Raw genomic sequence first — 24,511 nt, 5'->3', positions numbered from 1 at the left:
TCAAGCCTTTATTATTTTATTCCAATACAATTCACAACAAAGTCAGCACTACATGGCAGGCTGAGCACACACACTGCTCCAGCAGCCTGTGAGATGAGTATCAGGACATCAGTGATCAGGGGACTCCCCTGTCCCCACTAGTGGCACAGAGGGTTATGGCACATTCCTGCTGCAAAATGCCTTCCCAACACATGGCACACAGTGGGTGTCACACATGGCAGGTCACCCCAGCAGCCAGAACTATGTGAGAATCCTGTCAGGACATTCACCAGGGCACTGAGGTTTTCCCCTAGTGCTGCCCCACTCACCAGGAGAAGCTGGTTGGGCTCCCAGGTTTCTGCCCACCAGTGACAAACCAGGGCAGCCACTCTCACAAGATGATGCATCCAGTCCCCTGTGGGTCCCTGACCCAGGAGATCACCAAGGGCTCTGCATTTCTGCCCCCCAAAAAGGCACCCAAGAAAAAGAGAGGCCGGAGATTGCCTGAGAACTTGTCAGTGAAGGTGTAAATGTGGGAGCGGTCGCTGACGTTGTAGAAGGAGATCTCTCCCGCCTCGTAGTCCAGGAAGATCCCAACGCGCCGGGGCCTCACGCTCAGGGTCACGGGGGACACGGGCACGGTCAGGGCCTCGTAGGTGCCCCCGTTTTGCAGCCGCAGCACCCAGTAACCATTGTTGGGGGAGAAGAGCACAGAGCCTTTGCGGCCAGCCGCCTCCCGGCACAGCCCCAGGCCCCACTCGGGCTTGTCTCCCACCTGCACCTCCCAGTAGTGGCGGCCCGAGAAGAAGCCGGGGCTGCCCAGCACGGCCGGGGCGCTGCCGAACCTCCTGGGGCTGTCGAAGAGCGACAGGAGCAGCTTCTTGCTCCCACGCCGGACGCTCTTGCGGTCCTCAGACACAGAGAGGTCTGGGTGTGCTGTCTCTGGGTCCAGAATCACGTCCACTGAACAGAGAGAAGGATGGAAGGATGAACAAGGCTTCAGGCATCTGCAGGCACAGACACAAACAGGTGCCTATGACCTGAATGCTGAGCTCTCCCAAACCTTCCCACAATTATTTGCTCGTGGTTTTGCACAGCTCCCAGCACTGCCTGGCAGTGGGGAAATGTAACACAGAAAATGAGCCTCATCAAAATACTTGGTGTCAGGCTGCAGAGCCAAGCCAAGGAGGGCAGTTCCACAGCTTCAGAAAGAGGTCTGAAAGCCAGACATCATGGGCAACATGGTGCTTGAAACCCCCGAGGGACATCCTGGGCTTCAGGGTCCCCTCATAATCCATCCAAGACCACAACAAAGGTCTTCCCACCAAGAAACCAGCCTGAACTCATCAGTGCACAAACCTGGAGCGGCTGGACAAAGCTTATTAGAAAAACCTCCCTGTGCCCCAGGGTACTGGGGAAAACCAGAACCCAAATGTGCCAGAAGCTGCCCCCTCACCTTTGAACTTCTTCAGCATGTCCCTCATGCCCAGGCAGCGCTCAGGAATGCTGTAGTTTTCCTTCAGGGTCACAGACACAGCCTTGGGGGACTGGAATTTTACCCCTTCACACCTGAGAAGGGAGGGATGCCCTTGGGTTGTATCCACAGCCTGCACCATGGCCCCTGTCCAGCTGGGAAGGGGGTCAATGCCCTTGTGCTGCCCTTTGCCTCCCTGGAGCTCTGGCTGGGAAGAGCACTAGGGATAATTACTTGCATATTGGCAATCCAAATGAGATCAGAACTAAATGATACAGGGAGCAGCAATGCCAGGCCTGGGGAAGGAAGGAAGGAAAAAAGCCACTGGGCAGCACATCCCTTAGGAGGGGATGCAGCTCACATGTCACAAGCCATGCAAGGCCGTGGCTCTGAGCCCCTGGAAAACCTCTGAGGGATTGTCTCAGTCCCTCCTGCGTCTACCCCAGGAGGACCAAAGCAGATGCTGGGCAGGGATGATGGGGTGGCTGTTGTGGAACAGATACAAACATCTGCCTCAAAGCCCGGAGGCATCCAGGACAGTAGGAGGAACAGCCATGGTACCTGCCAAGAATAACCATGGGTACCTGCCAGGAATAATCATGGGTACCTACCAGGAATAATCATGGCACCTATCAGGAAAAATCACCCACCTACTCAGGATGCTTTTCATGTCCTAGAAGAAGACAAAAACGACTCTGGGTTTGTCTGGGCCAAGCCACCCATCCAGGTGACAAAGGCACCAGGGCTGAGTTAGTGGTGCTGGTGGCAAAGCCTAACCTTGAGCAGCCCATCAGCTGGCTGCTGACTCTTCCCTTTTATCTCCAGGATCAGCTCCTCCAGCAAGCACTTCTCCTCCACCAGCCTGGCCAAGTTTTCATTGATGAGCAGCAGAATCTGCTTCTCTTCCTCCTCCAGCTTCTGGAGCAGTAGCTTCTCCTCATCAGCCAGCAGCCGATGCAGCTTCCCAAACTCACTCACAATCCTCTCCCGCTTTTTCTTTACTGTCTCCTTGGGACAAGAAGATTCATGGGGTGAACGTTATCCAGGCAGCCAAGACAGAGCCAGATGCTCTGGCATCCACGCCCGACATCAGGCCCTGGGAAAATACTGCATTTTTGTGAAAAGTGCATGAATTCAAAAACAGCCAGAGGCAAACTTGTGCTTCCACCTCACTGTAATTCCTGCTGCGCATCCTTGGTTTACCAGCAGCAGGAATTTGCCTGGGGCATTTCTGCTCAGCTGGACCCCAGAGGTCTGGGGTGTGTTGGGCTGCAAGGAGGTGCCCTCAGGTGTCAGGGTAGGTTTTTATTACAACTCAAACCTCCAGCCAAATCCAGGCTAATAAACTTGCTTGGGCAGGTGGACAATGCTGGGAAAATCCCCAGTTAAGAGCAAGAGGTAGAACAGTCACAAAATCATGGAATGGTTTCAGTTGGAAGGGATCTTAAAGACCATCTGCTTCCAGCCCTTGCCATGGGCAGGGACACCTTGCACTAGAGCAGGTTGCTCCAAGCCCAATGCAGCCTGGCCTTTGACATTTTCAGGAATGGGGCAGTCAAAGCCTCTTTGGGCAAGAAGCCATGGCTTCAGCACTCTCACATGGAGGAATTTCTTCCTTATATCTAATCTAAATCTCTCCTCTCTTAGTTTAAGACAGTTCCCTCATATCCTGTCTCTATCTGCCATGTAAAGGAAACCCTGGAGCTGTGGGGGATGAGCCCAGGAGGCTCCCCAGGTTTCACTACAAGGTGAAGAACCAGCAATTGGCAGGGTCTGCCAGTGCCTTCAGGGCTTTTCACCTCATCCCTAAAAGCTGGCTGGAAACCTGGAGCTGCAGAAAGACACTCTGCAGTGGGCTTGGGTCAGGAAATCTCAGAATTAAGAAGATAAAGGAAAGGAAATTTAACTTCTTTTTTTTCCCCATCCAAGTACTTGAACCTGAGTCATGAAGACTTGATAAGCCAGGACAGCTTCTTCCCCCTACCACTCACAGGGGAATCTTTGCTCTTTTTGCTATAAAAGCACAACCAAAGGAAACTGGAGGCAGCTGAGCCACGACCCTGAGCTGTGACTCAGGCAGATGGGAGGACAGTGACACAGCTCTCACAGTCTCTGTCCTTCTCTCCCCGTGGGGGCAGAGGGCTCATAGGGACATCCTTGAAACCCACCACCATTTGTCTGGACTGCCACAGGCAAGGGAGATAAGTGAAAAACTAGGGGAATTCAGAGAAACCTGTCTTCCCTGCCAGAGCTGATTAACCATCTGCTCAAATTCAGAGCTGGATAACTCATCCAGCAGTTTCATTTCCTTTTCTGCATTTACTTTTACTTTCCATCTTTCACTCTAAGAGATTTGAAGTCCAGCTGTTTGCTGGCGTCTGCTCTTCCCAGAACTGTCTGGAGTGGGATAGAGTTGCAATAATTCAGTTTGTTTTTTTCTTATGAAAATACTTCTGGTTCCTGTTGCTGTGGAGTGGAGCTCACCACACAGCTCACGCCTGGCTTGGAACTGAAGCACATGTTGTAAAACAAAAGGCAATAAAAAATAGCCCATGTCTAATTGTTAACCAGCATAAATTTCTCATTATTCCGGGGAATCTGGCATGCTGCTCCTTGCAAATCTTTTTATAGAGCTGCACACGGCTACTGAGCCTGGCTTCCAGCATTGCTCATACATGTGACAGCAGAACACAGCCTGAAGACAATGATAAATCTGTGTCCCCAGACAAGATCATTCAGGGTGTTTTTTTCTTAAATCCTGATATCTCTGAAGCTCATTCTTTAAGAATTAAGACAGGCACCTGCCTTGCATTCCTGGGTTTTCATCCTTTCTGCTGACTCATACTTCTTCACCTCCTCCACTTCCTTTAAAAGACTCTCCAGGGACTTCTGGAGTTTGACCTGGAAAGCAGAAAAATGGGCTCAACTCACCCCAACAGCACCTGCTGAGCACTGCAAGTTGGCTGAGTCTCCCCTGCCTGTGGGGGGGAGACACTGACCCAGCGCCAGGCAGTGCCAGGCACTGGCACCCAAACAAAGCAGCTGCGCTCTTCACTCAGCTCAGTGTTAACCCTCCCCATGCTCCGCAGGTTTCCCCTGTGTTTTTCCTCACTATTAAGGTTCTGGAGACCAAAGCGACAGCCCTCTTTCAACGCTGGGGTGAAGGGTGGATGGTGGCACTGTCAGGATCATAGCTGGGATGTGGGATTTGGGTGCCAGCATCCCTCCACCGGGGCAAAATGTCCTCTGGGACCCACCAGCTCAGCTTCTCCAGGGGTTGTGAATGGGCAGGGAGCCAGGCTGCGTCCCTGAGCTGGATAGACGGGGTGAGCCTGGCTCCACCAACAATTTGGAAGATAAGGCAGGTCCAGCTTTATCCCTGCAGCGAGGGCAGCTGGCGGGGGAGGTGACCGTCTGCGCTACCCCTCCTTTTGCTTTCCCAGCGATGCCACTGAGCTTGCTGGGGTCCCGGTGGCCGCACAGCCCCGTGCCAGAGCGCCTCGGGCAGGGCAGGGACCCGGCGCCTCACCCTCCCGTACCTTGTAGACGTGCGCCGCCTCCTCGATGGGGTACACGGTGTGCGGGCGGTGCTGCAGCGACTCCCGACACACCACGCAGATGGGCTCCTCGTCCTCCTCGCAGAACAGCTTCAGCCGCTCGTCGTGCTGGGGGCACAGGGGGGTCCCCGGCTCCAGCTCGGGCCCCAGGCCGCCCCGCAGCCCCAGCTGGCGGATGCTCTCCACGATGTTGGCCAGCTGCCGGTTGGGTCGGAAGCCGCTGCGGTGGCAGGAGGCCCGGCACTGCGGGCAGGAGAAGGGCCCGTCGGCCCACAGCCCCTTGTCCTGGCAGTGCTTGGCGATGCAGCCTCGGCAGAAGTTGTGGCCGCAGTCGATGCTGACCGGCTCGCTCATGTACTCCAGGCAGATGGGGCAGATGGCCTCCTCCTGCAGCCGCTCCAGAGCACCTGCCAGCGCCATGGTGGCCCGCTGGTCTCCACGGGCGCTTCCCTCGGCCCTCGTCAGCCAGCAAAGGCGGGCTCCCAGGCAGGCATGGCTGGCACAGCCCCACGGCGAGGAAGAACGGGCAGTGCCATGAAAGCCTGCAGGACGAGCCGGCCTCGCTACCGGATAGTACCGGCCCCGGAGCCTCCGTGCTGCCGGGGGGAGGAGCTGGCACCGGCCGGGACAGCTGCAGCCAGCCCCAAAGGCTGGGACTGCCTCCAGCCCGGCGGGGCAAAGCCAGAGAAAAACCCCGCGGGGAGACCGGGACACATTTGGAAGCACCAGAACTAACCCGTGGCCAGAGACAGCCCGGGGCCGGGACAGTGGTGGAGATGGGGTTGGGTCTGGTGATGGCTGAGCTCAGCAGCCCGAGGAGCCTCTGAGGCACCTGCCCGCTGACCAGAGATGTTGGCCGAGGTAAATGACCCCTCGCCCCACCAACAATTGTGCCAAAACATCCCCCGTGATACCCACCCACTGCAAAGAGCCAGGAGTTTGGAAATGTGCCGCGGCGAGGAGGCAGGCGGGACAGGCAGGATGAGAAGTGCTCTCCCTTGCATGCACAGAGAGGCTGGGGGACAGCCAGGTGTCACCCCATCACCCACAGACCCTTGAGTGTCAGCCCTGACCCCCTTCCAACCATTGCTACACACCCCAGTCTCCGTGGAGCATCCCAAGAACCACTGGGAGAAGTTGCAAGTTTTGCTCCTTTTTATTATACAAAAATAACTTCAACACTTTCAGTACAATGGAGAATGAAAAGTTTCACTGAAAATGTCAAATAAATTAAGACCGGCATTGCACAGCCTTCCATAAAAGAGCTAAACACTGAGTTGAATACCCTGCCAAATTCCCAGGCAGTGAGAAAATAGATTATGTCTTGGAGGTGTCCATGAGAGCATATTCCTGCAGAAGTGGTGCTTGGAGAGAGCAGGGTATTGCTTATCCACTGTGCTTATTGTCCTTTAATTGATTCATTATGTCTTTGACCCACTTGTCATTGGGGTTGGCACAGACCAGCTTGTTCTTGATGGTGGTAAATCTGGAAAAGGAAATCCAGTGAGGAGAGGCAAAGGAAAGGAAGACAGAGAGAAGAGTGAGACCACCTGCTCCACGCCAACAGTGACACCCACCAGACACCTATACAGGCTGCAAAACAGCCCTAGGGAAATGGGGTGGGAGTGATTCCATGTCCTTACAGGTGTCTTGCTCTCTGCACTTAAACTGCTTTGTCCCCAACATCTCTACATCTGGGACACCGTCCTGGCTGGGTCCCCCTATCTGGGGTGAGAGGGGTGACCAGCAAAAGCTCTATTAGCTCAAATCTAATAAGGAGGTTCACAAATTCGCTGTCTAGGATGTGGGATTGCCCTCTGACATGTTCCCAGGCTGTTTGCACATGGGAGAGCCTTGCCCAGTGCTTTTCCATGTCAGGATGAAGTATGATGTGGGGTTCCCCCACACTGTCAGGACAAGCAGGGCAGAAGATGTACTTACATCACAGCTGGCTTGGAGCAGTGGCTGCCCGTGGGCACATAATTCTTCACACGGCTCAAGGGCAATGGTCCAGGGTTGTACTCAACACAGCAGGGACCAGAGTGGAGAGAAACTGGAAGAGAAGTTTTCTGTTACATCAGACCAGGAAAAGTGCCAGTGGGGAGAAGTAGGGTGAGAAGACGAGAAGATTCTCACTGGAGGAAGTGCTGCTCCCACAGTGGGCTCCCACCATAGCCATCTTCCCACCAGGGAGCCAAGGTAAGACAGGCTTCTCTTTTCCTACAGCAGATGCTAGTAAGAGAAACCTGCCAAGCATTACTAGACCTTATACAGCAGACAGAAAGAGGAGACAGCTCCTTGGAGAGGAGAGATTGGACTCACTTGGAGAGAAGGTGGCCTGGTGGCAGAAGACAACCACAAAAAGTACAGAAAGGGCTGCTGTGAAGGTCTTCATGGTCCTCTTGGGTAGAGGTGAATTGTAGGAGTGAGGCTGGACTGTCGCAGAGTGTCCCTCACTGTTCCTGGTGTGAGATCCCTGAGTTCTGCCCTCTTTATATAGGCAGACAGCAACCAAGGATGGAAACATTGCTGAAAGCCATGACACAATGGAAAAAGTGCAGTGTCAAGGATAGCACACAGCCTTGCAGAGGAAACCGTCCAGAGCCCTGATGACAGCAGTGTCCTGACATGGCATAGGGTACGATACCATCAGATACCACGAGTGGACACAGAACAGGATATGACCTCTCATTTCATTTCCCGTGACCTAAGGGTTCTGCAGAAAACGTAGAATTGGTAATTTGGAAGATCAGTAGGTGGACCTCTTGCCTAGAAGTCACAGCAGTGGATGAAGGTCAACCATGGTTGTCACGCCCTTGTTTCCCAGAACATCTGCATCATGGACAAACAGGAGATCTCACCTCTGCCACAGCAACTAGAGCGGGGAAAGTCTGAGAGTCAGGCTGACCACCCATGTGCCCACCCAGCCATGCTGGGTCCCACTTGCACTGGGGGCTTCCTCCATGGGACTCTGAAGGCCATTGGTGCATAAATGTGCAGAGCAGAGGGTGGAGCACGGTGCAATTCCAGATCTGGGCTCCTCTTATGTCCTTGAGCATCCCTTGCAACAAGTCTTTGGGGAACCAGTTCTGCTACATCACAACTTCTCAAATACTAGTGACAGCTAAAATAGTATTCAGTTCTTCATGGACATGGGAATTGGCCACTGATGCCCACAGTGAACTTTAGGAGCTGATGACTATGTTAGCAAAGCAAAGCTGACAAAGATGGTTATTTGATTCCAGCACATTTCGGTGAGGGCCTGAAGTCCTACCACCATCATAGATCCACTCTCCCCCACACTGCACAGAGTGGGACCAAGAAAGGTGTGAGGAGACCGAAAGCCAAAGCTAAGCAATAAAGAGTGCAAGGACAGGGACAAACTGCCTGCATACCTTGGAAGCAGGAATGCTGATGGAGCTTGGTGTGCCACTCCAAGGGACACATGGAACAAAGGATGGAGCAACACAGAGACACTGCAGTAATTCTCTGTTGAAATCAAAGCAAATATAAAACAAAAGATAGAGTGACACAGCAGTGTGTGGATAGACTCCATGGAAAACAATACAGCTAATGAAAACTAAGTCAAAGGAATGATCTAGATAGAAATCAAAAGCTGAACTTTGCTTAACTCAGAAATACATATTATGTTTCTCACCTCTATTTATGCTACTAACTAAAGTCAATCAAATTCCACCTAATCTGTAAATGACATCAACTGTAACTTTTATCTTTTGCCAAGAAAATATTATAAATGTGGCTGAAGTGGGGAGGGAGGTCAAGAGACTCCAACATTTTTGCGGTCAGTTACTGTCAGTGGCAACCTCTAAACCTGTCACAGTCTTCACTGAGCAGTGCTAATAAACTGCTCAGTGTGAGTCACAGAATCACAGAACCACAGAATAATTAATGTGGGAAAAGTCCTCCAAGATCAGGTGTCACCAACATCTACTCCTTCCATCCCCTGCTCTTTCCATTTCTGCCAATACATTCAGAAACAAACTTGCACAAATTCCCATTGAGACCAACTCTACACTGTTCTGACACATCTCCACACAGGGACCAGAATAAAACTGAGAGGAGGAGAACAGACTGAGGAATGAGCTGGAGCCTCCTCGCTGATGGCTCACACAAACACAGCCCAGCTCAGAGCAGCTTTAGTTGAGTGTTCTGGATGTTCCACAACATTCAACTACAGGTTTGATCGAAATGTCAAGATTTGTTTTGAAAAATCAGTGTTTTATAGCAGGAATATAACCATTGTGCCTCAACATTGTCAATGAATTCTCTCTCCTTTCAGATACACCTTGCTGTATTTCCTGCTTCCATTCAACCAAAAGGAATTTTTGGAGGTTTCGACACCTCTGTTATTTCCCCTATTCACTGTTTTCCTCAACTTTGTTCCTTCTGATTCTGTATTCTTGCTCCTTCCTACCAAGACAAATAATGCAAACCTCTAAATATTTTGATTTCTAAAACCTCCTTCATATTATATATCCTAAATAGTGGCTATTTACGGAGTCTATAAAACCTCTGCCTTATGGTATGCTTCAGCTATAGATAGAAACCAAACACAGTATCTTTGGATCCATCACCAGGACAGGTTAGGGATGTGAGAGGAAACCTCTGCTCAGCCCTGAGGGTAGCCTGCTCCACCACACCACCTCCTGGCTGGACCATGTCTGGGGGATCACTTTATCACAGTGCTCCTGGGAACTGCTGGATCACTAATGTGGGAAACTGGGTTTAACTGTGAGCAAACCAGTTGGAAACAGAAAGAAAATTACTGGGGCCAGAGATCCCAGGGTGGTGCAGCTCCAAGCAAGATCTCAGATGAGAAGAAGTATTTTCAAGAAGAATTGAGACTTTCCACATTGAATTGAAGTCTGCAAGATGATATGTGGCCTAGAAAGAGAGACAAAGTGAATACTCACTGCCCCAGAGCAGGAGCCACGGATTATTCAATGGAGTGGGCAAGAGGAAGGTTCAAAAGGAACAGAAGGAGGCAGCTCTTCACATGAGGAGCTCCTTGCCAAGGGACATAGTGAGGACAAGGAAATTTTCTTGAGTCTGAGCTCAGATTTCAGGGTGATAGGCTTGAGAAGATTTGGAAAATGAGAATGGTTGGAGGCTGGGAGCACACTCCAGGGTGCAGTACAAATATTGATTGGTCTCTTCAAGGGGTCTGCTGTGACCACATCTAGAGGTATCAAGGCTGATGTAGATGGATCCTTAGTCTACATCCTCCGTGACTGTTCATCTTTGATTCTCCAGGACCATTGGTCCAACAAAACCATCAGGGCTACAGAGCAGCTTACAAAATTGCATTGAAATCCCTGGACTGAAATCTACAGGCACACCAGGATGTGCCTCCAGAGAAATATTTTTGGTAAATGTCAGCAGAAAGACTCCAACAGTTTCTAAGCACACAGCAAGGCAGAAATAAATTGCTGCAGTCCATGCAATTTTCCAAGACAAATTTGGGGCACCTATAAAAGCTTCACTTTGTGACCAGGAGTCTAAAAGAACAAGATGTGGCTGGATGCCATGTTGGAATGTGGCCCTCACAGAAATGTGGTGGTACTTCCCAGGACAGCCAAATGATGCCTCTGCCACAACTCCTTTGTTTCCCCAACAATGTCCTCAGTACTGAGCAGCAACTGGCCTGGAGCAGATCAGGACTTGTCCAGCAGCTGCAGCACAGCATGACAGGTTTAGCCACAGTTCAGAGAAAGGAAAAAAAAACATTTGGTGTTGGGTTTGAGACGGGTAGCACCTGAGGCTGCCGAGTTCCAGAGTGACAGCTGCATTGTGCTTGCACACTCTGCCGCCTGTTGTCAGCAGCTGGAGGTACAGGGGGCATCTGCAAGTTAGGCCATAGAGTTGCAGGAATCCTGAGAACAATATTTGACAAGAGTATTGTCGATGTTGGATCATGGAAAAAGATAGAAATCATGGAGTCATTCAGGCTGGAAAAGATCTCTAACATCATTGAGTACAGCACTGCCAAGGCCACCACTAACTGTAGCCCTAAGCATCACATCTCTGTTTCTGTTAAATCCCTCCAGGGATGGTGACTCTACCACTGCCCTGGGCAGCCCATTCCAATGCTCAACCACTCTTTCAGTGAAAAAAATTTCCTTAATATCCAACCTGAACCTCCCTTGGTTCAACTTGAGGTTTTTCCCCTTGTCATATCACTCCCTAGGAGCAGAGCCTGACCCCCACCTAGCTCCACCCTCCTGCCAGGGAGTTGTAGGGAGCCAGAATGTTTCCTGTATCATAAAGGGAAGACAGGGATATACTGGCTCTCCACATTCATGCTCATGCCCTGCTGCAGTACCTGCCTTGTGCTCTCCCAAGACTGCTCTGCAATGAGCACACAGCTCCCACACTCAACTCTGCACACCTCAAGTCTCACACAGAAATCCTTTCCTCAGTAATCCAACTCTGGCAGCCAAAGCTCCCAATACAGAAATAAAGGAAGAATTAGGAAGAATTTATTCACAGAAAGGGTTATCAGACATTGGAATGGGCTGCCCAGGGAGGTGGTGGAGTCATCATCCCTGGAGATGACTGGATGTGACACTCAGTGCCATGGTCTAATCGACATGGTGATCAGTCATAGGTTGGACTTGATGATCTCAGAGGTATTTTCCAACCAATTGATCCTGTGAAATCAGGCTTGCCATGTCCTGCCTTGGAAGAGACCTGGGCTTGGTGGGGATCTGCTGGCCATGCCAAGGGGACACTGTCCAGCAAGTGGCAAAAACACTTCCCACCTCCAGGTCCTGCTCATGAGCTGGTTTCTCACCTAGGCATTTGCCCCTGCAGCCCAGTGTCCCTGTGGAGTTCAGGTCTTCTCCTGCAGATCCATCTGGAAACCTCTTCAGCTTTGCTTTTGAATTCTTGGGCAAGCAGAGGCAGTTGCTGAGGCTTCTGTGCAGAAAACACAGCAGATGATGTTTTGGGGTTACAGCCCTCCTTGTAACACCTGGGCAAGTAGGAAACCTAGACAGGACAGAGGTGAGGGCCCCACTGGACCTCAAGCACCTTAGCCAAGCAGTCCTCTCCAAGACCCTCTCCCAGTCCCAGACTGTTCACCTGCAATGCTCTCCCAAGACTCCAATGCTCTCCAATGCTCTCCCAGGTCCTGCACCAAGACTGTCCCTGCCCCACATAGCAGCCCAGGGTCTCTTTGGGAGCACAAGCAAAGACTCAGCAGCAAAATCTGTTTGCCAAATCATTCAAAACATGGGATCAAAAGATGAAAATTCTCCCCATGCTCCCATGCCTGCTCCTCCTGGCACAATCTTTGCTCCCCAAGGACCCTCCTGCTGGGTCTGGGCCACTACCCTGCCCTTTCCAGCTGGGTACTTTGGCTCACAAGTTTTTATCCCAGAGTCTGAGCAAATTATCCCATCACCAGGGCAGAGCTGCATCTGGGGCTGCAGGATTTGGTTTATGGAAGGCCTGACATAGCCACTGCCCTTTTAAGACATGGCCCCAGGAATTGCTCATCTGCTTGGGTGCGATCAGGATGGTGTGCCTTGGAATGTGTAAAGGGACTACTGAAGGGGATCCATTTGGGATCCATTTTTCCCACCTCCAAGGGTGAAACAGCAGGATCTTAGCACAGCCCACTCTGGCACAGTCAGCGAGATAACAGAGGAAGGACTGTGGAGCTCTGTGATTCTGTTTTCCTGTTGAAACAAGGGGGATCTGTGCTCTCCCTGAGCCCACGCCAGGCCACGGGAGGATGATGTGTGTTGCAGCAGTACCCTGGGACTCTCCAGCTCTGGCTAGGGAGGGAATTGTAAAAAGAGACTCCAGCTCCCAGCCCCTGCAAAAGGAGCATCCCTGAGCCCCAGACAGGGCCCATAGCCCCTGCAGTCCCTTCTGGCCCCTCTCCTGCCACTTGTCCTTCCCCTTTGGGTTAAGGATGTCCTGACAGAATGGCTCCTGTGGACAGGAGCCTCTGGGCATGGAGCAGGAGAAGGAAACTGCCCTACAGAGCCCTGCAACAGGGGAAGGATGAGCTCCAGTCCCACCTGCCTGGCCTGTGCAGCACTTGATGGGTGCCACATACTGCTCAGCAAGAAAAAAGAGAGGGCACACATTGTCCTCTCCATGTCCAGACAATGTCTGTCCCCATACAGGCCAGACACTCCTATGAAGGGCTCTGCCATGACCCTTCAGTCCAGCCTCTTGGACAGGAGTGAGGACAGAGCATTCAGAGCAGGTGAACCCCAGCCATGGCTTCCAAAAAGGGACCTGCTGGGGAGGAAGAGCCCAACCTGCTCTACCTCCATACCCTGCTCAGTTTCAGCCCTTTCCCATTATCTCCCCGTGGAACCTGAGACAGACGAACAGATGCTTCACAAGAACAGCTCTGTGCCTCCCCCTCTCAACTACCTGAAAACAAGGCATCCTCTCCCACTGCAAAGGAGCCTCTCAAATCCCTGCAAAGCCCCACAGCACATTCCAGCAGAGATGCTGCATGAATGGGCCAGCCCAGGGTGGTCTGACCAGCCGCTCATGGGCTGGATCCCAGTTCCATCCTGTTACAGCCCATTCCTGGGAGAGGCAGGAGCAGCCAGTAGAATCAGCCTGTTCTGTCCCATATCCAAGCACCATCCTCTGCTCCTGCCCAAGTCCCAGAGTCAGCACTGAGCCCTGGCTAGGGAAGAAGAGGATGTGGCTCTGCTCTTCAGTGGGAGGGCGTAGCTACACCAGGCCTCAGCCTAGTGATCCCTTGCCATGGGCTCCAGGAGCAGGATGTTCCGAGCGAGGTGAAGGGTGGGAGAGGTCACAAGGATACCGCTGTCCTTTGTCCAGTGCTCTTCTTTGCTCTTCCTTTCCTCCATCTCTATTCAGGAATTACGTAATTTCTTCAATTATTAATCATCTTGCTGCAACAGTGGATGAATCAAACCCATTAAACCTCCCCTGGGAGCAGTCCCAAGGAAGGAGGCAGGTTTCCAGAAAGCACATTAAGGACAATGCAGACAGGCAGTCGAGACAAGATACAGTGGGAGGAACGGCCTTGCTGCTCTATGCAGGCCATTTCCCATCAGCTGGGATTTGATATCCAATGCACAGGGACTGGGAAGGCCTGTGATGCAAACAGCCTGTCACATACCCGGCTGGGCAGCTCCAGGAAGGTCCTGGTGTGGCAATTATTTCAGCTGAAAAGCCACAATAGAGAGATATGCTGGCAGAATTGCTTATACAAGAGCTCCTGACAGCCCACATGCTAAAAAGCTGTTTCCAGATTGCCCCATCATCCCAGCCCAGCTCCTCCCCACCCAGAGCAAAGTCATTGATTTGTTATGATCTGCTTTTAAGGATGCAGGAACCCAGCTGGCACAACCCCAGCACAGCCCATTTGCCGTACCTGGGGATTCAGTTTTCAGTCCCTGCACAAAAAAAAAAAAAAAAAGTAATTTCTCCCAGTATTGCAGAAATGTTCCAAGTGAGAAATTCGCCTCTGGAATAGGATGGTAGTCCTGGTCAAAATTACAGGAGTCATCAATTCACCAAGTTGAGAGAATCCCAGAATGGTTTGGGTTGGAAGAAACTTAAAGCTCATCCTGGTACTGAAACAGCAGGAAAAACACAACCTTTCCAACAATTTTTAATGTTAGAGAACTCAAGCATTATTTTATTCTGGCCAGGATGATGTTCTGGCCAGAATGTGCAACAGAAGTAATTTCATCCACACACTGGGTTGTGCAAAGAAAATAATTCCATCACACGTCTCTTTTCTAGATTTTTCACATACTTATACAGTCAAAACTCAGAGAGATTAATTGGTTCAATGTTTATTGGTCCCAAGTTACACAGTTCTTAGAATTTGGTTTCCTGTTGGTTATTGATCCCTTCACCTGAGCTGCTAATCAGGTCCTCTTTCTTCTCTTATGATCTTTTTCCAGACCAAGTGTCTCCAACACACCAGGAAGGATGTTCAGGTGTGGATGTTCATTAATAGTCGCTTACCTCTTGTGCATCCTCTGGCGGCTCCCAGTCCCTCGAGATGTTAAGCTCATCGGGTCTTGCCCAGGGAACAGTCTCTTGAAAAGAAACTTCCATTTCCTTCCTGGGCAAAGATGAACAAAATCCCTGATTAAAAAAAGTTAGTTTAAAAACTTAGAAGTTGTATGATTTCCAACAATCCTGTTCCACCCCCTGCCATGAGCACACCTTCTACTAGACCAGCTTGCTCCAAGCCCCGTGCAATGTGGCCTGAATAACTTCATGGATGGGGCAGCCACAGCTTCTCTGGGCAACCTGTGCCGGGGCTTCAACCACCCTTACAGCCAAGAATTCCTTCCCAATATCCAATCTAATTCTACAGAAATCTCTGATCCGAGTGACAGCACCAGAGACACAGGCTCAGATCAGGTTATAATAAAACACAGTCCAGCTGTGCAGGGGAAGCAAAATCCTTCTGTCACCTCTGCTCTCTTCTTTTTCAGACACCTGCAACCTCATTTTGCCCCTCTGTCAATGCTACACTCCTCCTGCTGGGCTCTGCCAGCTGTGCCTGCAGCACCCCCCTCCAGAGCTCCCACCCAGAGCTCCCACCCACAGCCCGGTTCCACCAAGGCAAAGCCTCATACAGCCCTTCCGCAGGCTGCCGGGGGAGCCGCCTCCCCACCGCCGGCCCCAGGCAGGGCTGGGAAGCCACGAACACCCCGAGTGCCATTGCCCGGGGGCTCAGCTCCGAGAGGGGCCGGGCTGCACCTGAGACGGGCAGCAGGGAGGGGACAGCAGTGTCGGGTCACCCCCGTGGTCACACTCTGGCCTCGGCTGAGGGGCCGCAGCCTCGCAGGCCGCACGGACAACCTGTAAGGACCCCCGCGGCCTGCGGACCCGAATGGCTCAGCCGCGGCTCAGAGCCGTTGGACAGCGGCTCCCCGGGCCCGGCGGACCCCGGGGCGGTGCCCCGTACACGGCCGAGCCCTTCCCGGCGAGCCCCGAGCGCGGCCCGATCTCCCCGAGGGCCCGGCATGAGCGGCATCGCCATGGCCGCCAAGGGGCGCCGCGCCCCGCACCGGTGAGGGGCGGGGCGGGACACCGACGTCTGAGCGGCAGGGCCGTGAGCCAATTACAGCAGGGGACCGCGCGAAGGCGTGGCCGCAGAGCTTGGGTGGGCGGTGCTAAGAGCGCGGCCCCTTAAGGCGGAGCAATTGGCAGGGGACTCTTGGGGGACGGGAGCTAGCGTTGACTGGCGTCCAGATGAACCAATGAGCTTGGCGGGTGCCACTCAGGGGCTGGGTCTCCCGGCCGCTCCTCCCCAGGGGCGACGCCGGGAACCAATGAGAGCGAGGAATCGGACCTGCGGGCGGAGCTGCGGGTGGAAGGGTGGAGCTCGCGGGGCGTGCCCCAGCCTGAGTGGCAGGTGGGCGGGCCAATGGCGCGGGGCCCGCGCGGCGGCGGCGCTGCGCGGGACGGCGGGGCCGGGGCAGTGGCGGGGCCGGGGCGGTGGCGGGCCCGGGGCAGCCATGGACCGCGTGAGCAGCACTATGAAGCAGGTGTCCAACCCGCTGCCCAAGGTGCTGAGCCGGCGGGCGGGCGGCGGCGGCCTGGAGGCGGAGCGGGAGAGCTTCGAGCGCGCCCAGGTGCGGGCGGGACAGGGCGGGGCGGGGGATGCGAACGGCGAGGAACGGAAGGTGGCAGCTGAGGGGGCCTGGCCCGGCTGGGGCGCGGTGCGATGGGAACGGCCCGCCGGGTACCTGGGGTGGGTACAGCGGGGCGCGGCTGTGCCGGGCGGGCGGGGTTAGCCAGGGTGGGCGCGGTCAGCCAGGTGAGCCGGGGCGGGGACAGCTCCCGTTGCCCAGCGGGTTGGTGCTGGCCCAAGGGGCGGAGCTTGGGCGGGTGGGCGCGGCCGGGCCAGGCGGGCAGGGCTGGCCAGGTGGGTGGAGATTGATGGGCGGGGCGGGGCGGGGCGGGGCTGGCCCTACCCTCCCGGGAGGGCCGTGGGTCGCAATGCGGGGGCAGGGATGGCGACCCCCCGGGCCCCGTGGCTGGGGCTGAATCCTGGCCTTAGAAGAACACCCGGGGACATCAGGGTGCGGTGGCACCCGGGGTGCCCCAGCCCAGCTGTGTCCGCTCAGCCTGGCCTCCCCGCCAGCGGGGCTAGGGAACATTCACCCGCTGACCTGAGCTGCTGGGTCTCCAAGCCCAGCCACAGGCGGGCATCATGCCCAGGACAGTGCCACCCTGTCCTTGGAACCATCCTGGGCACGCATAGCCTGTGTCTTCACTGGCTGGAGGGGACATGGAGTGGCTCTTTGGCCAGTCACCCCACTGGGTTCTGTTCTGGTGTCACTCAGGGACCCCAGGTGTGGACAGGGTCTGTCCCTGCAGGTGGCTCCTGGAAAGAGGCACTGATATGTTGAAAAGCAGACAGAATTTGCTCCTCAGCAGCATCCAGAGTATCTGAATGAGGCCCTTCATTCAGATTTTAGGTGATGGATTGGTGTCCTGCACAAAGGAAAGGTGGCAGCCAAGCTGGAGGGGTGGCAGGAATGCTTTGGTGGAAAAAGCTGGTGATTTGGGGAAAGGATGTGCTTGGAGCAGCTGGGGATATGCCTGGACAAGGCATGGGGGAAGTGAAGAGGGATGGCAGCAGAGGGAGATGGGGACAGCTTGGCCATGCTCCATGTCCAGGGATGGAAAGTACCAGTGAAGCAGAGCTGTCCAGACCTACTGCAGGAGAGAAAGGGAAACTGAGGCAGAAGCAAGGGTAGAAGTGGGACCAGTGGGAGCAGACTTGGATGAGCCCAGAGTGGGAACAAGCATGTGAGAGATGGCTTAGGGATGGAATAAACATCAGGGATCATGTCTGAGGAGGTTTTGCAGGAAGAAAACCCACCAGGCTTTGAAGTTGGATGCAGGATCGTGTGCAGGGCTCTGCTCACCTTCCTGCTCAGGTTACCTCAGACATCAATTATTTACTCATACTGCTGAAGGTAGGAATGGAACTGGTTTGCTCCTGGAACCTGCTGGCTCCTTGTGTCAGCAGCAGCCCCGTGGGCCTGGAGCTCCCCCTGCACTCGTGGTTTCCCGGGAGGGGCTCCCCACGTCGCTACGAGCTAGATTTCATCTTCCTCATCCGATTTCCAAACTGATGACACAGCATCGCCTTGTCTGGCTTTTACTTCTTCTGTGCTTCAGCTCCACGCAATTCCCTTTCTAACTCATTTTCTTTTCCTCGTGGTTTTTTTTTGGTGGGTTTTTTTTTTTTTTTTTTTTTTTTTTTGGTTTGTTTTTTTTTTCTCCATAATTCTCTCTCTGCAGTTTAGAGAACTTGCCAGGCACCCCTTAGGTCTTGGTCCTACAGTTTTTGTCCAACTTCTTCTTTCTGAGGTTTTTTTAAGAGAAACTTTGTGGGTTTGGGGTTTTTTATTTTTGAAAGTGACTTCTTTTAAGAAAACTTTCATCTGTTAAATGGCTTTAAAATGAAAAATTTCCCTGTGTTTTCAGCAGGTGGTACAGATACCTTCCCTCCCCGCCAATCCTGGCTGTCTCAGGGCAGCAGCACATGCATTGCAAAGCCTATTTTGGGCTAAAAGGGCCCAAACAGGCAGAAAGTGTGTCCAAATGGGTCTTTGGGGAGCCTGAGGAACCTCTGCTTGGGTTGGCAGCACCCAATTTCTGTGGTCTGAGCTCAGTCTGGAAGAACAAGAGCACCCCACGAGGCTGTGGTGGTGGTAGGACACCCCAGTAGTGGAGAGGTCTGGTGGTGGGATGTTCCTGTGGTGGTGGGATGTTCCTGTGGTGGTGGGATGTTCCTGTGGTGGTGGGATGTTCCTGTGGTGGTGGTAAACAGGTGCTGGAGTGCTTCCATGGTGAGGGGATATTTTGATGGTGGAAAGCTTCCATGATGGTCATTACATTGCACAACGACTCTGCGCTGACAACCTTCATCTGTTGGCTTGCAGACAAACAGGAATAAATTTCCTGGTGGCCTCTCTTCTGCTCCTACAGTTGTTCAAGTATCTTGATTTTCCTGGGAATGCAAATGTGGGAAACCTGACGACATGCCCAGATGTGCTTTTCCTTTCATGCTGTCCTTGCTGCCTGCTGGGCAAGAGGAGCTCAGGGAGAACAAGACACAGCCAAGGACTCCAGTCTTCCTTTTCTGTTAATGCTGATGGTTTTCTTAGGAAGTTGAGCAATGGGAACACCAAATCCTGCAGTTCTGCTGCCATCAGAATGAGCTGGGTGCAGCCCTGCCATGGGAGTATGAGTGTTGCAGTGACTGTTCCCCCTTTGCTGGTGTTTCACGTGGTGATTCACCATTCATCACCTCAACCTCGGCACAAATCTTTGGGCACAGCAAAGGTCACCAACAGAGGAGAAAAAACACAGAAAGTGAAAATTCTGCCATATTTTAAGATAAATGTTTGTGTTTCATATGGTGTCTAATGTTTGCGTTCCCTCCAAGTTCTCCTGGTTGGATTAAGGGGCATGTCCTGGAGCTGGAGCTCTGCAGGAAAGGTCTTCTTTGTTTGGAGTAGTGCTTGGGATCTTCCCTCCTTGGGACCTTCCCTCCTTCTTCCTCTTTTCACGCTGTAATTGTCCACAGCAGACATCCTTGTGCCATCATGGAGCCAAGGATTGAAATTCCTTCTGTGCTTAACCAGTTGGCAAAGACTGGATGTTCAACAATCAGATGAGCTGAAGTGTTGAGGGTAAAATCAGAGCTGGAAGGACACAGGACTTAGGCAGGGCAGGGATGATGCTCCACGGGTGAGGTCCCAGGCTGTCCTGCTCCTTCACTCATGTTTTGGACTGCCATGGGATATTTCCCTTCATTCCCAGCAGGGCATCAGTGCACGTGCAGCTGCAGACTCCCAGAGGTGGTACATGACATTCCCAAGCAAAGCAGCAGCTGACTCCTGGAAGGCTGGAGGTGTGGAAAGATCCTTACACAGCTCAGCTCTTCCTGCACCAACCTGTTCCTTCTTTTTGTAAAACCATCACTGGATGGGGCAAAAATGCTCTGACATCAAAACTGAGAGAAGTGCCCTTAAAGTTGCAGCAGGACATGCCCTGATCTTTTGTCCTTGTCCCTGCCCTGTGGGTTTTGGGTGGAAGGGAGGCAGCATATTGTGGTGGTGTGTTATCATCTCCTGGGCTGCAAAGTCACCAAATAATTCTCTTGTGTCCCCCATCCTGAGCACTGCTCCAGTGCCCAGCTGTGCTCCATCAGGAGCCATCATGTCCCACACCACTGCAGGCTGCCCTGTCCTGAGTCCGTGCTGTGCCCCAGGGATGAGGACATGAGGTGGGGACAGTGCCTGGGGCTGTGGAGGAGCTGCAGAAATTCCATGTTTGTTTCCCAGAGCTCGTGGCTGCTGGAGCTTTGTACCAGCCAATGCGGCTGCATGGACAGCATGGTCCCTGCCATAGGGACAATTCCAAGGGTGGTCCATCCTGGCAAGGGTGAGGGTTGGGAGGAGACACTTCTTTAAAATTTCTGCAGAAAATCTAAACATCTTACATTTTAGGTTCTTTGGCTGCAGTTTTTTTCTGGGAAATTCAGGGAGTAGCAAAGGGGAACAGGGACCACTTAGACTGCCCACAGCTGCCACTACCTCTGGCACATTTACACACTGGCTCCTTAGGACTGTGTGCAACAATAAAAGCAATTGATGACTCAGAAATTACCCTGCAAAGACATATTTGCAGCAGAAGGTGATTGCTCGCAACGTCTCCTCTCCTGCCATCAGAGTCCCCAGGGTGGTGCTGGGGATATCAGACCCTCCTGCTCAGGATTTCCCAGTGGGAAAGTGTGGCATTTCCATGTCAGGGAGATGCAAAACTCTGAATGCAGGTGATGCTACATCTCCTCAGGAAGGTTTTAATGTCCTTAGTATGAGCCATCCCTCAGGCACTGCAAAGCTGGTTTGCTCCCTACCTTGCTGCTGGAGGAGCCTTCTCTAAAACCAGATGCAGAGGAGATGGTGCAAAAGAAAAAGTATTAGGTGCAAATAAAATGGATTTTTTTCCTCCCCCAGTGTCAGTTAATAAATCCTTTTGATATGTGATCCCAACTTTTTCACAGCCAAATGCAGGTTAAAAGCAGCTTTGTGCCCATCCTGTCCCTGCCATGGGCTGTACCACCTCTGGACTGCCATCACAGCCCCATTAATGCAATTCATCCTTTTCTCCCATCATTCTTATAAGTGGGAATATGGTCCTGTGTCTTCCAAACACAGCAACCCAGCTGATTTCAGATCAGACCCACCTCGGTCCAACTCACAGTTGCAAAGGAAATACCATTTGCTACTGAAAAAAACCCAATTTTTGTGGTTCAGATGCTGCAACCACCAGCAGCTTTGCCAAGAAATTCAGTTCTTACACAGGAAATGAGGCTCCTTTCAAAGCACCAGAGTGGGGCTATATATATACAGCCTCTCTGAAAAGATATTTAAAGAAACATATTGACACTAGCAAGAACTGGAAAAAATAGCTCCTGGCTGTGGGGAGGGAGGGCTGATGGCAGCTGAGCCCATCCTGGGGGAGTGGGTGGTGCAGGAATTCATTCATGGCCCTTTCATCTCCAGGAAAAGGAACTCCTGGGGTTGGTGCTGTGTGAACCCCTGTGCTTTTGGTCTCCTGGCTTTTACTAGGAACTAGAGGTGCTGGGGATTGAATGCAACTTCAGCAGTGAGGTAATGAGTCATCTCGTCTCTTTTCAGAGAGTCCCTCTTAGAAACTTATTTCCATCCCCAGGGAAAGAAAATAGTTTGCCTTGTACCAGATATGGGGCTGCTTTTCTCATTAGTACATGCAGGGATGGAGGCGTTTAGGAGTTTTTTTTTAGATATAGAAATATCTATTTTAGATGCAGAAATATCTGAGTTTTTTAATGTGGGGATTGACTCCAGAAGCAGCTAAGCCTCTGGAGGATGAATAGATTTGGTACTGAAAGTACTGCCACCGAGTCCAGGAGCTTCTGTAGCTGGGAAAACATGATGGTTTTGGACCATCAGGTGGCAAGGGGGAACCTTGCCCTGAATTGCACCAGAGGCTGAGTTGGAAGATGGGGATGCTGGGGCATGTTGCTGCCCCAAAAACCCCTTTCCCTCTCATTCAACATGTACTTCCCCACCAAGGATGTCCTGTGCTAGGGGTGCAGGGGGTTTCTTGCCCTCTGAAATGTATCCAGTTTAACTCCATCCATCTGCAGAGCTGAGGAGAAACAGCCAGGAAAGCAGAGTTTTCACTAAATTCCCTATCAGAAGACTCTGGACTGAGTGTGGTCCCCTGTGCTGCCCCTGGCCATGACCCAAGTCGGGAAGGGCATGTGGAATGTGGCATCTGTCATGAGGAGGGGGTGACTCATGCCAGCTTTGCTCTCCCAGAAGAAAAACCCTCTGAATAGGGGCTGGAGCTGCACGAGGGACAATTTTGGCTGAAAGATTGAGAATCCAAGGATGGGGAAAAGGTGCCCATTGCAGCCCATTGCATCATCCCATGTACGTGCCATGCGGCCAGGATGAGCGTCACCTGCTCCAGCACTGTCTGGCACATGGCACTGCAGCACAAGCCCAGCCCCTGGGTTCTGTGCTCATCCTCATCCCATCACCCTCTGCTGGCTCTTTACCCTCTGGACCTGGGACAGAGGGTCAGCAGCTGGGACTCATACAGCAGCATGAGGGCTGGAGGAAGGGCTGGATCCTGGCCCTCATCCCTGCCACCAGCTTGGCTGATTTATTTTGCGGTCACCAAATAAGAAAACTTTCTGGGGACAGCCTGTTCCCTGGGTGAAATAGGGGAAATAGCAGAAATAGGCAGCACAGCCGGTGCTTTAGCCTGGATGTGCAAGTCCAGCCCATGGCTGGAATACATGGTGTGCTCTTCCAGGCTAATCACAGGGCAGACTAAATGATCCCAGTGCACTGTAGAAAGGTGAATTATTCTCTCAAAGGTGTACACAGACGCTGAATAGTTTATTATGGACTCACTGGAGGGTTGCATTGGAAGGCACCTCTAAAGTTCAGCTTGTTCCACTTCCTCCATGGGCAGGGACACCTTCCTAGACCAGGTGCTCCAAGAAAGAGACCAGGTTGCTCCAAGTTCTGTCCAGCCTGGCTTTGGACAATTCCAGAAATTAAAGTCGAGCTGTTGGAGTGAGTCCAGAGGAAGCCACAAAGATGTGCTGGGGCCTGGAGCCCCTCTGCTCTGGAGACAGGCTGAGACAGATGAGAGTGTTCACCTGGAGAAAAGAAGGCTCTGGGGAGATGTCAGAGCCCCTCCAGTGCCTAAAGGATCTCCAGGAGAGCTGGAGAGAGACTTTGGAGATGGGGCTGGAGTGACAGGACAGGGGGAATGGCTTCAGAAAGACAGAGAGTGGATGGATATGGGATTCTGGGAAGAATTCCTGGCTGTGAGGGTGGTGAGGCCCTGGCACAGGTTGCCCAGAGAAGCTGTGTCTGCCCCATCTCTGGAAGTGTCTAAGGCCAGGTTGGATGGCACTTGGAGCAGCCTGGTCTTCTTTCTAGTGGAAGGTGTCCCTGCCCATGGCTGGGGGTAGAACTGGGTGATCTTTAAGGTCCTCTCCAACCCAAACCACTCCAGTATTCTTTGCTATGTGAGTTCAAGCTTTCCTTGTGCTCTTTAGGCCCAGTGGGCTATGACTGCTGAGCTCTCCCCACTGATGCCATCCCCTGTTTTCTGGGCTCTTAGGAGGAGAGGGGCCAATTCCTGGGTGTCCCTGAGGTTCTGGCACAAGCACCTTGTAACGCAGTTTGCACTTACAAAACCCTGTGTTCTTGTTCACTTCCATGACAACATGGAACGAAACTATTTTCCAACCAGCATCTACTAATTCAAATAAAGCACAATGCCACAGGCTCTCTCAAGAGTGCTGAGCTGCTCACGTCTGACTTTTATTCCAATAAAAGAGACAAATGGTGACAATAAACAGCAAGTCTCCAGGCTGGCCCTGCTGAAAGAAGCCACTTCTCCCAAAGGGTCCCTTTCTCTGATGGAAACTTCCTCTTTCCTGCATGGAAAGCACTTAGCACAAGAGGACTAAACACCCACCGGGGAGGGGCACAGGCTGATAGTGTTAAACTAGGATTTAGTGCCATCACACATGTAGGAATGTGGTTTTTGTTTGATGGAGTGATAAAATTATTTTTTGTTTTTTAAAAAAGGAAAAAAGTTTAAAAGTTTTTCTTTTTAATTAGGTAAAAAGATACTTCATAAAGCTTTAGGGTCTTTTCTTCAAACTTAAAGATAGTTAATTGGACAGAAACTGAGAAAGAAACAGAAAAAGTCTCGCTTAAGTAATTTATTAGAAAAAGAAGATAACAAAAATAAATAATTGTTATTATGAGGTGTTTTATTAGGAGTAAGAGCTTTTTGTCTTAGGTTGTTTTTTTTTGTAAAGAGTTTTGTTATTTTGCTTTTTGTTAAAACTTTTTTGTTTTCAACACTGCCACAGAAGCCATCCTGCTAATTTTATGCCATCTGAAGT

General features: G+C 52.1%; 3 protein-coding genes across 5 annotated transcripts in view; 1 reads left to right on the top strand and 2 right to left on the bottom strand.

Moving 5' to 3' along the window:
* LOC132082756 (E3 ubiquitin-protein ligase TRIM39-like) lies at nt 1-5,582 on the bottom strand. Of its 2 annotated transcripts, none has more exons than XM_059487167.1 (6): nt 4,993-5,582; nt 4,259-4,354; nt 2,231-2,461; nt 2,065-2,126; nt 1,436-1,548; nt 1-942 (listed from the first exon to the last, which is right to left on the bottom strand). In XM_059487167.1, the coding sequence occupies exons 1-6, from the start codon at nt 5,428-5,430 to the stop codon at nt 371-373; spliced, it is 1,512 nt and encodes a 503-aa protein (XP_059343150.1). In that variant the 5' UTR covers nt 5,431-5,582; the 3' UTR covers nt 1-370. The 2 variants fall into 2 exon arrangements, with proteins under 2 accessions (XP_059343150.1, XP_059343151.1); XM_059487168.1 differs by having other exon boundaries at nt 2,104-2,126.
* A 702-nt stretch (nt 5,583-6,284) lies between these two features.
* LOC132082759 (C-C motif chemokine 5-like) lies at nt 6,285-7,463 on the bottom strand. Of its 2 annotated transcripts, none has more exons than XM_059487172.1 (3): nt 7,333-7,463; nt 6,952-7,063; nt 6,285-6,496 (listed from the first exon to the last, which is right to left on the bottom strand). In XM_059487172.1, the coding sequence occupies exons 1-3, from the start codon at nt 7,403-7,405 to the stop codon at nt 6,397-6,399; spliced, it is 285 nt and encodes a 94-aa protein (XP_059343155.1). In that variant the 5' UTR covers nt 7,406-7,463; the 3' UTR covers nt 6,285-6,396. The 2 variants fall into 2 exon arrangements, with proteins under 2 accessions (XP_059343155.1, XP_059343154.1); XM_059487171.1 differs by having other exon boundaries at nt 7,147-7,457.
* Nucleotides 7,464-16,500: 9,037 nt separating this feature from the next.
* The window catches only part of HIP1 (huntingtin interacting protein 1), a 44,003-nt gene continuing 35,992 nt past the window's right edge, over nt 16,501-24,511 (top strand). Inside the window, exon 1 of the mRNA XM_059487166.1 lies at nt 16,501-16,634. Coding sequence (XP_059343149.1) covers nt 16,518-16,634 — 117 coding nt within the window. The 5' untranslated portion in view covers nt 16,501-16,517. The remainder of the gene's footprint in view (nt 16,635-24,511) is intronic.

This window comes from Ammospiza nelsoni, chromosome 21 (genome assembly GCF_027579445.1).
Source record: "Ammospiza nelsoni isolate bAmmNel1 chromosome 21, bAmmNel1.pri, whole genome shotgun sequence".
NCBI classification, from domain to species: domain Eukaryota; kingdom Metazoa; phylum Chordata; class Aves; order Passeriformes; family Passerellidae; genus Ammospiza; species Ammospiza nelsoni.
This window is presented reverse-complemented; position numbering and strand designations above follow the sequence as displayed.

Coding starts and splice junctions, on each gene's coding strand:
- LOC132082756 (XM_059487167.1), bottom strand. CDS start 5,430: ATGGCGCTGGCAGGTGCTCTGGAGCGGCTGCAGGAGGAGGCCATCTGC. Junction 2,462..4,258: donor TGAAAACCCAGGAATGCAAG/GCAGGTGCCTGT, acceptor TCTTGTCCCAAG/GAGACAGTAAAGAAAAAGCG. Junction 2,127..2,230: donor CAGCTGATGGGCTGCTCAAG/GTTAGGCTTTGC, acceptor GTCTTCTTCTAG/GACATGAAAAGCATCCTGAG.
- LOC132082759 (XM_059487171.1), bottom strand. CDS start 7,267: ATGCTTGGCAGGTTTCTCTTACTAGCATCTGCTGTAGGAAAAGAGAAG. Junction 7,064..7,146: donor TGGGAGCAGCACTTCCTCCA/GTGAGAATCTTC, acceptor CTTCTCTTCCAG/TTTCTCTCCACTCTGGTCCC. Junction 6,497..6,951: donor TGCTCCAAGCCAGCTGTGAT/GTAAGTACATCT, acceptor TTCCTTTTCCAG/ATTTACCACCATCAAGAACA.